This window comes from Molothrus aeneus, chromosome 29 (assembly GCF_037042795.1).
Source record: "Molothrus aeneus isolate 106 chromosome 29, BPBGC_Maene_1.0, whole genome shotgun sequence".
NCBI lineage: Eukaryota > Metazoa > Chordata > Aves > Passeriformes > Icteridae > Molothrus > Molothrus aeneus.
Window position 1 is genome coordinate 4,891,870 of NC_089674.1, and position 13,138 is coordinate 4,905,007.

General features: G+C 40.9%; 1 protein-coding gene across 2 annotated transcripts in view; it reads left to right on the plus strand.

Moving 5' to 3' along the window:
* Positions 1–13,015, plus strand: part of PPP2R2A (protein phosphatase 2 regulatory subunit Balpha) — a 39,388-nt gene extending 26,373 nt beyond the window's left edge. For both annotated transcript variants that reach the window (XM_066567217.1, XM_066567216.1), the window contains exons 3-10: positions 3,435–3,532; positions 6,877–7,042; positions 7,513–7,625; positions 7,840–8,017; positions 8,642–8,806; positions 9,328–9,497; positions 9,980–10,071; positions 10,896–13,015. In XM_066567217.1, the coding sequence (XP_066423314.1) occupies positions 3,435–3,532; positions 6,877–7,042; positions 7,513–7,625; positions 7,840–8,017; positions 8,642–8,806; positions 9,328–9,497; positions 9,980–10,071; positions 10,896–11,175 (1,262 nt within the window). In that variant the 3' untranslated portion in view covers positions 11,176–13,015. The remainder of the gene's footprint in view (positions 1–3,434; positions 3,533–6,876; positions 7,043–7,512; positions 7,626–7,839; positions 8,018–8,641; positions 8,807–9,327; positions 9,498–9,979; positions 10,072–10,895) is intronic.
* The last annotated feature ends 123 nt before the right edge of the window (positions 13,016–13,138 follow it).

A 13,138-nucleotide genomic window follows, 5' to 3' on the forward strand; every position in this document is an offset into this window, starting at 1 on the left:
TTGCTCAACCTGCTGTAGAACATTTTCATTCATAAATAGATTTCAGGTTATGTAGGTGATTCCTACCCCACTACCCCTTTGCTTTCAGGTCACTAAAAAACATTCTTTGAAACCATTTAGCAGTCTCAGAAGTGTTTCTACAACAATAAGTGTCTGTGAAGGGATAGTGAATGGAACTGAAGGACACACATATAGATCTGTGCAGAGGAATACTTGTAAATGATGTAATAACCTCGGAATTCTTTGTCCCAAGTTATGCAAGAAGGAGAACCTGGTTCCCTTGGTAGTGAACCTGCAGGAATGAGGGTGTACCTTGCTGTGTCCTGCTTTTTGCCTTTGTCGCAATCATGTCTTCATCTCCTGTGACTGATGCTGCCATGTCGTGTTTTACACCCTCAGCACTGGCAATGTCACACTGCATCTTGCTGTCAGAGAGGTCCTGAGATGCTTGGGGGGAGGAGAAGACCGATCTGATCTCCAGCTTACGGTGTGCCAGCAGATAATGCTGTGGCCTAGGAGGGGTTTGGGAATCAGATAAGGGGTCAGTGGTTGTTATCTCTGACATTGTGCTGGAAGAAAAGGGCACTGAAATGCATCCTGTTTCCAGCAGCCATCAGTGTGGTGGCAGTAGGGCCCTACACATCTGCTTCTCCCTTAAACATCCCTGCCAAGTGCTCCTGGCACTGGGAAGGGATCCTTCCCCAGCATGTGGCCAGCAGGAGCAGCTCTGTGTTTGCAGGCACCCACCTGGGGACAGGAGGGAAAACACCACAGCTTGGGGATACTCTCTTGTGGTGCTGAAGGGCTAAAATCACCAAGGAATTAGAATTATCACTGGAGAAAAGAAGGATAAGATGTGTCCATGTTTTGGGCAGTTAGGATGTTAACACAGATGAGAACCCACAAGCAAATCCAGGCACTGGGGAGGTTGAAAAGCTCCCTCTGTCATTTCTCCAACACCTTTAAATCCACCCAGCTCAGCACCAGTGTTTTGATGTCTGGTTGTTGCTTTGATGAAGGTATGGGAACGTGGAATTCCAAACAGGCCATTACTGGTTTGCATGTACAACTGCTTGTTTGCTTTCTAGTACAGATTTCTTTGTAAAATCTCTATCTTGGCCCTGGTTTGGGATTGCTTAAGCAGAAATCACTTTTTTCTGTCATGTTTTTAGCATTTTTTTTCCTTTGGAGAGGGAATAGTCCAAGATTACACTGTGGAAGGCACATTGGATTTATTGATGTATCTTGAGTTTTAAAACAAATTCATATTTTTCCATTGTGATTGCTGCTAAGGAATGTATTTGGTTTTAATTTAAAACTGATCCCATACTTGGAATGATCTGCATGGTGTCAGTCAGGCACTGGAGAGGTTTCAGTACCTTGTCACCACTGCCTGAGCCTGTTGGACTCCTTGGAGATGAGGGATATGGGTGCTGAAAATTTGTTTGTGCACTTGAGTCTGTGATAAAGCAGGATCTGCATCAGCTTGGAAATCACTGGGGGAAAGCTTGGATTCTCCTGAAAATCAAAAAGGCAAGAATGTCTGGGATCTACAGAAAAGTGGTTGTCTTTCTGCTATGTGAGATTTGTATTATTATTAAATACAATATATAGCATCATCAGACCTAGGAAAATAGGGATTTTTGTCCTTAAACGAAGGTTTTTCTGGCTGCTGTGGCTGCCTGTTCTAAATTTTCCAGTGACTTTCACGAAATAAGTACTTTGATTAATTTATCCATCTGTTCTTGTATGGATATATGAGACTTCTAAGGCCATTTTTTTCTCTGCCCTTTCCACATACATGGACACATTGACTTTGCTAATAATTCACTGTATTGTCTTACCAGTTTCAAGACTGTCAGAGCTTGTAGTGTGAAGTCTTTGTTTTTCTCAGCAGTAATTATTCTGTGTATTTCTCACTGCTGAGATATGTTAATGTGTTTTTCTTCAATTAGTTGATAACTTCTGAAGCAAGGTCTTTTCCTGTTGGAGGAGTCCAACCCGTGTGCTTTGCCTTGTGTGAAAAAGTCAAAATTGGACAGCTTGGTTTGCACCTCCCTCTTTCTGCACATTGATGAATTGTTTCTTATCTCTATGCCCCCTTGCCCTGGGAGAGGTACCTATGAATTACCATATCTGCAGCTCAGTGCTTTGCATCTTAAGCTAAATCACTTAATCTTGGTCACAAGTACAAGAACGATTGGCTGAAGTGACTGCTGCCTTCTGGGATGAAAAAATGATGAGCACTGGAATGCAAGTTCTTTAGTGTGTGATGTGGACCCAGGTACAGGCTGCAGTTGTATTGCTGTCCTTAACTCTGTTTGGGGACATTCCAGCCAGTGCAAGCAGTGCCAGTGGCAGGGAGGTCCCTGGGGATCTCTAGGGCAGTTTGTGCCGAGGAATACAGAACTCTGTGGAGCTGGTGTTTGGCTCTAAGTCAAGCAGGTATTGATCTTGTTTAAGTCTAAAATGTTATGAATGCAATGGAGAAAAAAGAAACCATCCCACAGAAAATACTGTTTATCTACTGCTGACTGGCATGAAAGTGAAATGGCCTTAAGACTTGGGTATGCAAAACTCTCAAGTGGTTTCTCTGGCAGAAAATTAGATTTATAGAGTTGTGTTTCAATTTGGTGTTTCAAAAATGGTTTGGCTTCTGATTCAACTATTTGGGAGTCCAAGGAGCATTTGTACCTTTGGAAATGTGAATGGGTGGGCTTGAGCTTAAGTTGTAATTTGTCCTTTCTTAAGTATGAACAGCTCAGTTTGATACTAGGGATTACTATTCGTGTCACTGTATATTTACAATTTAATTCTAGCACTCCCTATAAAAACACTTGTGATAATGTAAACCTTCTTCATCCAGAAGAGGTACTCGGGTGTTTTGAAGACTGTTGAGGTTTTTTCCTGATTTTCTGCAGCTGTTTATTCCTTGCATTCCTTAAACACAGGTATCTGAACTTTTCTCCCCTGACACCTTTTGCCTTTAAGTTATCAAATGTGTACTAAGTCCTTAAAAAAAAAAAAAAGGTGCTTTGAGGTCATGTGGATAATGATTGTATCTAAATCATGCATTAGGAAAAATTGAGAAAGTAAAGGTACACAGTTGCTCTAGGAAGGTACAGTCTGTATTATCTAGAGTCAGAGTAGAAAAACCCGTTCTAAGAGGCTGAGGATATTAAACCTTTAGGAACCAAGTAATGCACAAGACCATGCTTGTAGCTCTGGCCTGGTGATCTATAAATGCTTCTCAAATGTACAGCTTAAAAACTATGGTTATTTTTTGGAAGACACTTCTACTTTCATTTTATAGGTGTCCTTTAAATAAAGTATAATTTTTTTAATGGTTTGGGGGTTTTTTAATCATGGCCTTCTTGGCCACTTGGTATTTAGAAGAATGATTAATTAGGGGGATTTATTTTGTTGTTCCGCAGCGGATATAATTTCTACAGTAGAATTTAACCATTCTGGAGAGTTGTTAGCAACAGGAGACAAAGGAGGGAGAGTTGTCATCTTTCAACAGGAGCAGGAGGTGAGTGCTGTCTAATTACATTGTTCTTTCTATTCCCTTTTTAAAGGAACATGTTTTTATAAAACCCCTTACACGAAGTGCATGCCTGTGTGATAAGTGATTACAATACTGAAATTTAATGAACTTTGTGATAGAAGTTATTTTAAACACTCTTTGGTTGTGGTATAAAGAATGTTGAAAGGGAAGACCAAAAAGGGATAGGACACAAAAGACCCTTGAGGGAGCTGAAGTTGGTTCTTGTACAGTGACTCTTTGGGCTGTGATGATGATTCCAGTGTAACTGGGGATATTAAAATTTGCCCTTTAAGTGTGTGACTGTGACCTCAGATGTCCTTTTCCACAACCACAGAATCCCCATAGCAGAGGTATCTTTTCTCCCTTTACCCTTGTGTTTTGGTCTTTTGGCTCTAGCTCTCTGTCATTGGGCAGCTGAGCTGCAGTGCCTGATTTTATCTGAGGCTGGAAGTTGGAAGTTGTTGTGGTTATAATGTATTTCAAGGAGAGGGGGTTTCAGGGAGATGTCACCTCACTGCCTAGAGATGCCGCTGTTAGTTTGGTGTAGTTTTTCCTTCAATTTCCATTGTAAAACTCCCAAAGCTTGGGATTTCTGGTTCCCTGAGCAGAGGGCTGATCTGTGGGCAAGGCACCGTCCCTGTGCCAGCAGCTCCTCTCGGTCAGTGGGGACATCTAGTGGGGCTGTGTGGCACCAGCTCTTGGAGTTTTTTGTGGCTTTTTATTGTTTTCCTTTTATCTCTTTATTACTTTTAATTCTTGAGTTGTAGCTTGATGCTTTTAAGAATCCTCTTGTGTAGCTTAAAGTTGCAGCAGTTCCTTGCCTGCTTTCAGGTGAGCTGTATTTCAATGACTCCTTGGTTTTTGGAGCATAACCCAAGCTCACATCCTTAGGAGCTGGGATCCAGGGGTAGGAAGAACAGCCGGGTTGTCAGATGAAATTCCACAGAATTGGTTTTGGCATTTTTTTTACTTCCCTTTGTTTAGGGAATGATTTGTGTTTATGGACTTACTTCCTTGTTGTTCCAACAAACTGTCTAGAGCAGATTTTATATGTGAAAGTGTATAAAATAGAAGTGTATATAAGATTTTATATGTGAAAGTGTATAAAATAGAAGTGTATATAAGATTTTATATGTGAAAGTGTATAAAATAGAAGTGTATATAAGATTTTATATGTGAAAGTGTATAAAATAGAAGTGTATATAAGATTTTATATGTGAAAGTGTATAAAATAGAAGTGTATATAAGATTTTATATGTGAAAGTGTATAAAATAGAAGTGTATATAAGATTTTATATGTGAAAGTGTATAAAATAGAAGTGTATATAAGATTTTATATGTGAAAGTGTATAAAATAGAAGTGTATATAAGATTTTATATGTGAAAGTGTATAAAATAGAAGTGTATATAAGATTTTATATGTGAAAGTGTATAAAATAGAAGTGTATATAAGATTTTATATGTGAAAGTGTATAAAATAGAAGTGTATATAAGATTTTATATGTGAAAGTGTATAAAATAGAAGTGTATATAAGATTTTATATGTGAAAGTGTATAAAATAGAAGTGTTCTGTTTGGAATTCTGTGCCTCTTTCTGCCCCACTGCACTGGAGAGCTTTGCAGACCACGCCTGCAGGAAGAGAAACACTGACAAGGGCTGTGTGAAGAGCTGTGCAAACCTGTGTGGCTTCACCCACTGCCAAACTGCTGCCACCTCCGGGCTGGAATGTGGCAGCCAGTGACATCAGCTCAGTGCCAGGCAGGAAGTGAATCCTGCATCTCACAGAAACTGAGGAGGAATTTGCGTAGGCACGGTGCAATTACCTAAATTGGAATTTAACATCAGGCGCTTGGGCCAACACCTCTCCTTGTTTGGAATTTTTTGTTTTCCTTTGAGCACCATGAGACTGAGAGTTTAAATTTAGATTTTATCCCAGGGATGGATTTCACATATTACTGGGTTTATGTATTATTCTGGTCCTGTAAGGTTTTACTAGAATACACACATAGAATATTTAAGCCTCAGTCGTTATGGTTAGTCTGGAATTGAAGGAAAGTTCCCTGGATTTCCTAAGGCATTTCCTACACCACAATAGATTTCCTTTCCAAGTTGTTCCATGCAGGGACCCAGCTTCAGTTGTTAGTTCTGACTGAGGCTTAGAACAAAGTCCCTTCCATTCTCCAGGGTGGGAAAAGCAGTGTAAGGGACAGGTGTGGTACAGAATTCTGGTGCCAAATGTGATTTCTAAGCGTTTTGCCCCATTATCCCTTCCCTGCCCCCAGCTTATTTTAAAGGACAAGAATTCCTGCCAGCTCTCAGGGTACGAAGCACGAGAAAATGATGCAAAGAATGTGACAAATGTGGGCCAGCAAGGGTTGTGTCAGATGTGTTTTAGTGAGCTACTGAGGGATTAAATGAGCCCGTGGACATGAGACACCAGGGAAGGAAGGAGCAAAGTCCCCAGCCAGGAACATATCACAGCAAAGGCATCTGATGGTGCAATCTCTGGAGTTGGTGGCACAGGAATAAATCACAAAATTCAGCTTGAAACCACTACAGGTGAATGTGGGGAGTACTACATCAGAAATGGATCCAATTTTCTGCACCCAGTGGATGAAATTCAAGGTTCAGTCCATGCAGTGCAATATTTTGGTGCCTAAGACACAGCTTTTGGAAAGAGGAATTGTGTCATTTTTCAGTTTTGTAAAACCAGTTTTACACCTGGTCAGGTAACTGCAGGGGTGACTCTAATGCCAGAGCAGAGGTGATGAGCTTTTTCCCTCTCTAGAAAGAGAAAGAAAAAGCTGCTTAAGCAGTTCAGAAGCTCTCAGAGGACTTGGAGATTATAAACCAGAATAGTGGAGCTGCTGGTATAAATTTAGAGGTGCCATGTGGGATTTCCATAGTGTGCCTGGAAAGCTGAATGTACTCACAGAGTAGATTTGCCATTTGTGTGTTTGTGTTGCAGGGGAAGAAATATTCCCTTTAAACAGCAAAGATGGAAAAATTGAGGATGAAAGAAGTTGTAGTTTGTTTTTGTTGGGTTTTCTTTTTAATAGGTAAAATATTTGTTTGTTCAGCTGCTCAGCATTAACATGAAAACTTGTTGGAGATGTTACATTCTGTGGAGAGTTTCTGGAAACTTAAGCTGCTGCATGAACTGTCTCTTCTCTGATGTTTTTCTTAGCCAAAATAGTGGAAACTTTAATAAATTTCTTGCCACAGAGATGATGCTCATCTTATTTGGTTGACAGGATCATGAAAATCAAGTAGGTTGTACCCAAATGTACATTGTATACATGTCTTGATCATTTAATTCTCTTTTTAGAACAAAACCCAGTCTCACAGTAGGGGAGAATACAATGTTTACAGTACCTTTCAAAGCCATGAACCAGAGTTTGACTACTTGAAAAGTTTAGAAATTGAAGAGAAGATCAACAAAATTAGGTGGTTACCCCAGAAAAATGCTGCTCAGTTTTTATTGTCTACAAATGGTAAGTATTTTCCACCATAACATGTTGTTATGTAGGTTTGTTATTAGGATTTGGTCTAATCCTCTCCAGAAGGCTGGAATCAAGCAGGGTTTAACTGCAAGGATCGGGGGATATGGTTCTGCCTTCCCTGGGCACAGGTGTCCCCAGCACAGGGTGGGGTATTTGGGATTTAGTTGCTTTACAGCCCCTGTGTACAGCTCATGTGAGACCTTCATGTGTGTGAGTCCCTGTGTCAGAGCTTACATTAATCATTGATAGCAGTCCCTGTCCTGACTGAAACTTGCTCTAACTCTTAGAAAAAGAACAAACTGTGGAGGAGGTTTTTTAATGCTTTTTGTCTTGTTTTCCCCAAGCAGCATTTTTGTCTTTTTTGGTGCACGTGGGCGGCCTTGTCTTGTTTGAAGGCATCAGCAGTGATGACTGGTGTCTCTCCACAGCTCTCATTTTAACCTGTGGTTGTTTCATTGCAGATAAAACAATAAAGTTATGGAAAATCAGTGAAAGGGACAAAAGACCCGAGGGTTATAATTTAAAGGAGGAGGATGGACGGTATAGGGATCCTACTACAGTTACAACACTACGGGTGAGTAGCTCACAATCTGCTAATTCCTGCTCTCCCAGCCCATGGCTCCAGGAGGAACCACCCCACCACATCATTAACTTCATCTTTCCTGTGATGGCCCTTGGCAGAAATACTGACTTGGAAGATATTTCATCCAGCTTGGGGTGCTGAAGGACTGTGCTGAGCAGCTGTGGTAGGCTGGGATCTCACTCTTGCCCTGCTCTGTGTGTTGCAGGTGCCAGTGTTCAGGCCTATGGACCTCATGGTGGAAGCCAGCCCACGAAGGATATTTGCCAATGCCCACACGTATCACATCAACTCCATCTCCATCAATAGCGACTATGAAACGTACCTGTCTGCAGACGACCTGCGGATCAACCTGTGGCACCTAGAAATCACTGACAGAAGTTTTAGTATCCTTTTGCCATTGTTCTGTGGGATGGGAACAGGAAAACTGCTGGGTTTTAGTTCCTTTCATGAGAAGTGTTTAGTATATATACAGAGAATTCATCTCCACTAATCCTGGTTATTTCTCCCTGGTAATTGTAGGGGCTTTTACTTCTGGAGAAGGAATGGTTTGGTTTGGAAGGGACATGAAAGCTCATCCAGGTGGGCAGGAGCAGGTTGCTCCAACCTGGCCTTGGACACTTCCAGGGATGGAGCAGCCACACCTGTGGGAAGTTTTTATTACAAAATATCATTTTATAACATAGCAGTATAATTAGAATTTAAGCAAAATAAAGTTTTATATGAAATACTTGGGATATAATTTGTAGTATAGAATTAATTACTACTGGAGTGTGGAGCAAAACGGAAGCAGGTGTTTGCTGCTGTAAGAATTATCCTGAAACCAATTCAGAATGTGATGTTACCACCTTGCTTTGTAGAAAAATTGGGTGGCTTGATTTTTAACTCTTACCTGGGTTGTGCCTGGGTCCCACAAGCCTGAAGTAGCATTTCTGAAAGCATCTAAAACTGAAAAATACCTTGGGAAAAACCCATTTCGCTGAAGGCAATTCCTTAAAGAGCTGCTGCAGATATTGTAGATATCAAGCCTGCCAACATGGAGGAGCTGACAGAGGTGATCACAGCTGCAGAGTTCCACCCCAACAGCTGCAGCACGTTTGTCTACAGCAGCAGCAAAGGCACAATTCGCCTGTGTGACATGAGGGCATCAGCCCTCTGTGACAGACATTCAAAGTGTGAGTGCTGCAGTTTAATGTCTCCCTGTGCCAGAGGACATTTGCTGTTAGAGTATATCAAACACTGAATGGTCTGTGTGGATTTGTGTAGAATTCCTGTAGTATATTGAGTAGATCTAAAGCCTAAAATCTAAATAAATCTTATGTTTTCCTGGAGTAAAAGTAGTGAGTAAAATGAGTAGCAGCTTCTGTTTGGACACCAGGAATGGCTTTTTGCAGACTTCAGGTGATTAAAGGGCATTTGGTCTGTACTTGGTGATGGAAATCTGGTGCATGTGTGAATCAAGACTTCACATATTACCGAATAATTCATTTATTAAGAAGCCAACCTTGGCTTGCTACAACAATAGAGGGTATGGCAACTGTATTACAAATGTTTCTTCTTAAAAGTTATTTTATATAACACAGAGTAACACAAGGTAGAAAGCTTATTGAGACAATGTAATTCAGTAATTCAGGTGTATCTTGTATCAAAGAGACGCAAACTGACCTCTTGAAATGCCTGTCTTATTTTCTGGCAGTGTTTGAAGAACCAGAAGATCCTAGCAACAGATCATTTTTCTCTGAAATCATCTCTTCCATATCTGATGTCAAATTTAGCCACAGTGGTCGATATATGATGACTAGAGATTATCTGTCAGTGAAGATCTGGGATTTAAATATGGAAAATAGACCTGTGGAAACATACCAGGTATTGGGTGAAAATCATGTGGGCTGGAAATTAAAAACCATGGACAGAGGCTGAATCTTACTGATAGTCTTGATGTGGCAGTTACAGTTTTGTCTCTAGATTCAGGTAGAGCATCCCTGAGGTTTGGGGATTCCACACTCCTGCTGAAAGGCTGTGCTGTTTGCAGGGTGGTCACAGAACCCAAACCCATGTTTGGGGCTGAAAAAGCCTCACTCTTACCCAGTGGGAATTTGGGATGTGGAGAGGCAATCTCCAGCCATGAGACTGTGACAAGTCTTTGGCTGTCTTTATGTTCTGTGCTATATCCTGAAGAAAACGGGGTGAAACATTTCCTTTTCATAAAATGTTTTTAGCTGCCACTGAAAATTGCTGTTTTCTCTTGTGAACAGTCTCAGGTTCCTTGCTTTTGGAACAGTCTGGGAAGGCTGTTTTACAGGTATGAGTCTAAGGCCCACTCAATTTTTCTGATCCCTCTTTTCCAGGTGCATGAATACCTCAGGAGTAAACTCTGCTCACTGTATGAGAATGATTGCATTTTTGACAAGTTTGAGTGCTGTTGGAATGGATCAGACAGGCAAGTGAAATTCTTATCCCTGTGCACTTCAAATCTTTCCAAAATATTCTTAAAATGGGCAGTGGACCTCAAACACCTGGATTTGGACAATGCAGTAGTACTTCAGTAGACTGTAACTGTAACATGTGCATTATTAACTGTAAGAATCTGTACCAGACCTCTAGGGGAACCCATGGGAAAACCTTCCAGGAATGTTCTTTTTACAGTAATTTACCATGGTAGTGACCTGCCAATAGCACCACTTAGGACAGCTCTTGCTTCTGTGCTAATCTTGCCATTAGCTGCTTATTTGTGGCATTTAAAGCAGCTCATTGGTTCCTTGTCAGAACTGTCAGACGTGGTGCGCTTTATTTATTTTTTTAAATCTGGCATCTATCTGCCCAAATATTTTTTGAGGCAAAGGAAGGACAGGGAAACTTGTAAGTCTGTTTTTCTTACTGAACAGCTGATGCAGAATCAGGGGCTATGAGGGATTTTCACAAACTAGATGTGCTGCTTAGTACCTAAATTTGCACACCCTGTGTGTCACTAAAAATCCGACGTATTGGCTCTCTCCCGTGTGTGTGTGTGAAAAGCAAATTAAATAATGGCATTCGAGGTGCTTTGATAATAAAATACCTCAAAGGGCCCAGGGAAGGTAAAAGGGTATTTTTGGGAGGTTTTAAATTTATAAAACCTGCTTCCCTTTAGCTGTAGCAGGTGTGGGTGATGCCACCTCCCTTCCATGTGCGTGATCTCATTGAGACCCTCCTTGAGACCCTCTGGCTTGCTAAAAGGAGAAGGCATTCCTAACTGCCATCTTCCTTCCTTCCCCCTCTGTGCAGCATTGTCATGACAGGGTCTTACAACAACTTCTTCAGGATGTTTGACAGAAACACAAAGCGAGACATCACCTTGGAGGCGTCCCGGGAGAACAACAAACCGCGCACGGTGCTGAAGCCGCGGAAGGTGTGCGCCAGTGGCAAGAGAAAGAAGGACGAGATCAGTGTCGACAGCTTAGACTTCAACAAGAAGATCCTGCACACAGCCTGGCACCCCAAGGAGAACATCATTGCTGTAGCTACCACAAACAACTTGTATATATTTCAAGACAAGATGAATTAGGGTTGGCATTCCTAACTGAAGAGTCACTTCCTGCATAGTTGAAATAGTTGAATCTAGCATTTGTACCTGTAACAAAAGCAAGTGAGAGGTCCATTATGGCACCCCTTTCCAGTGTTTAAAAATGTGCCATATGACAACACACTTTTATAGCTCCATGGAGAAGGCTCTGTGGCTCTGTTGTCTCCGTACCTGCTAGCCATTTAGGTGAGGATAGGGCACTTTTTAATTTAAATGACTACTTGCACCATCTTGCCTAATGGACTAGACTGGACTGTCTCAACATCGGTTTACTCCACTTTTTATGCCTTCCATTGTGATGACGTCAGACACAGGGAAAGCCTTCAATCATGCTATGGGATTTGTGTAACCTCATTACTGTATCATTCGTGGCCCCCTTTTTTTATTAAATACAGCTCATTCTTGCTGTGGCTTGTAGCATTCCTCCTCCTTCTGGCCTCCTGGACTCCCCCTTCCCCCTCGTCCCCCCTCCACCTCGCCTTGGTGGTGGTGTATGGAAAAAAAATAAACAAAATAAAGCACATAAAATGGGTCCGTTTGGGGTCAGTGGTAAAGGGGGTCTGTGTTGCAACAAGTGTTTTAATAAACAGTTGACTGTAATCACTCCTTGCCATGTCTGGCACCAAAAAAAAAGAGAAAATAAGGAAAAAAACAAACTACTGAATAAAAGTGACAAAGAATGGAGAATCTGTTTTCTTTTTTTTTTAATCTACCTCTTTATACAAATACTCTGTGTTTTACCTTAGATGCATGAAAATAAAATTATGTTTTTTGTAATGATTTTAACCAGTATTAATTATTTTTCATGGGAATGAAGAGAGGGAGGGATTTCACAGGTACCTGCATTCATTCCTGAGTAATCTGGGCACCAGCCAGTGTATGACCACTTCCATCTCTGCACCAAACTGCTGTCAGGTTTTGATCTGAGCAGCCACTTCCTGTGCCCTTGAATGCTCCTCTTTTTAACCTGTTGCTTTAATCAGAAAGGGAATAGAATCTTCAGGTTTTAAATTCCATTTTTGGGACTGATGTCTTAATGTTTAGTTTCATCCTGGTTTCTTCAATGCCTTGTTTTAGGATAAAATACCTTTAATGCCTTGTTTAGAGCACCAAGTCCCCTGTGGCTTTGTGAGAAATTGTCCAAGCTCCTGTGTGGTGTTCTGTAGTAGAAGCCAGCACCATGGTTCCATAGCTAATGACTGCACTGCATTCTGCTGCTCTATTTTCTGTATTTATTGCTAACTGGAAATGTAGTTTAACCATGCAAATGTTTTCTTCTGGCTTTTGGCTTTGCAAAGCTCCTGCACTTATAGAAATGTTCACTGGTGCAAGGAGCCAAACATGTGGAGTACAGAAGCTGCATGAAATAAGTGTTCATAGTGATGTGAGAGATTTCAACTCCTCAGCACATAAGGCTTATCCAAAGATTAACTAGATATTGATGCTTTATAAGGCTCATGAGTTTTTACTTCCAGTATTTTTGCTGATTGTGCTTTTAGGTTTTGTTCCTCCTTCATGGAAATGTTCAGTAAAGTTTGAATTCATGGTGAATTTACCTTGACTGGGAGAATTTTTGCTTTTGAGTTACCTGTATTTAATTATTTCTGTGGCTTAGAGGTAGTTATTAAAATGACATTATGATTTGATCAACTGAGATACTATTTCTGCTGTAAAATTTTGGCTGGGTTAGAGGTTATTAACAAGACTACTATTGCAATCACTCTTCAGTTTTTTTAAGTCCTTCTGCAGTGATGTGAAAATGTAAAAATTCTAATATTTATTAATCCAGTTCTCTTAAATACAGTATTTGTCTTGTACCATGCATGTGTGACCATGAGCCTTTGTAAGGATTTTACCTTTTTTTTCACCTGTTAGCCTTGTAAAACAAATGAATTGCCCCAGGAACAGCAGCTGTTTTCCAGTGGGTGAATAAACAAGTGGGCCC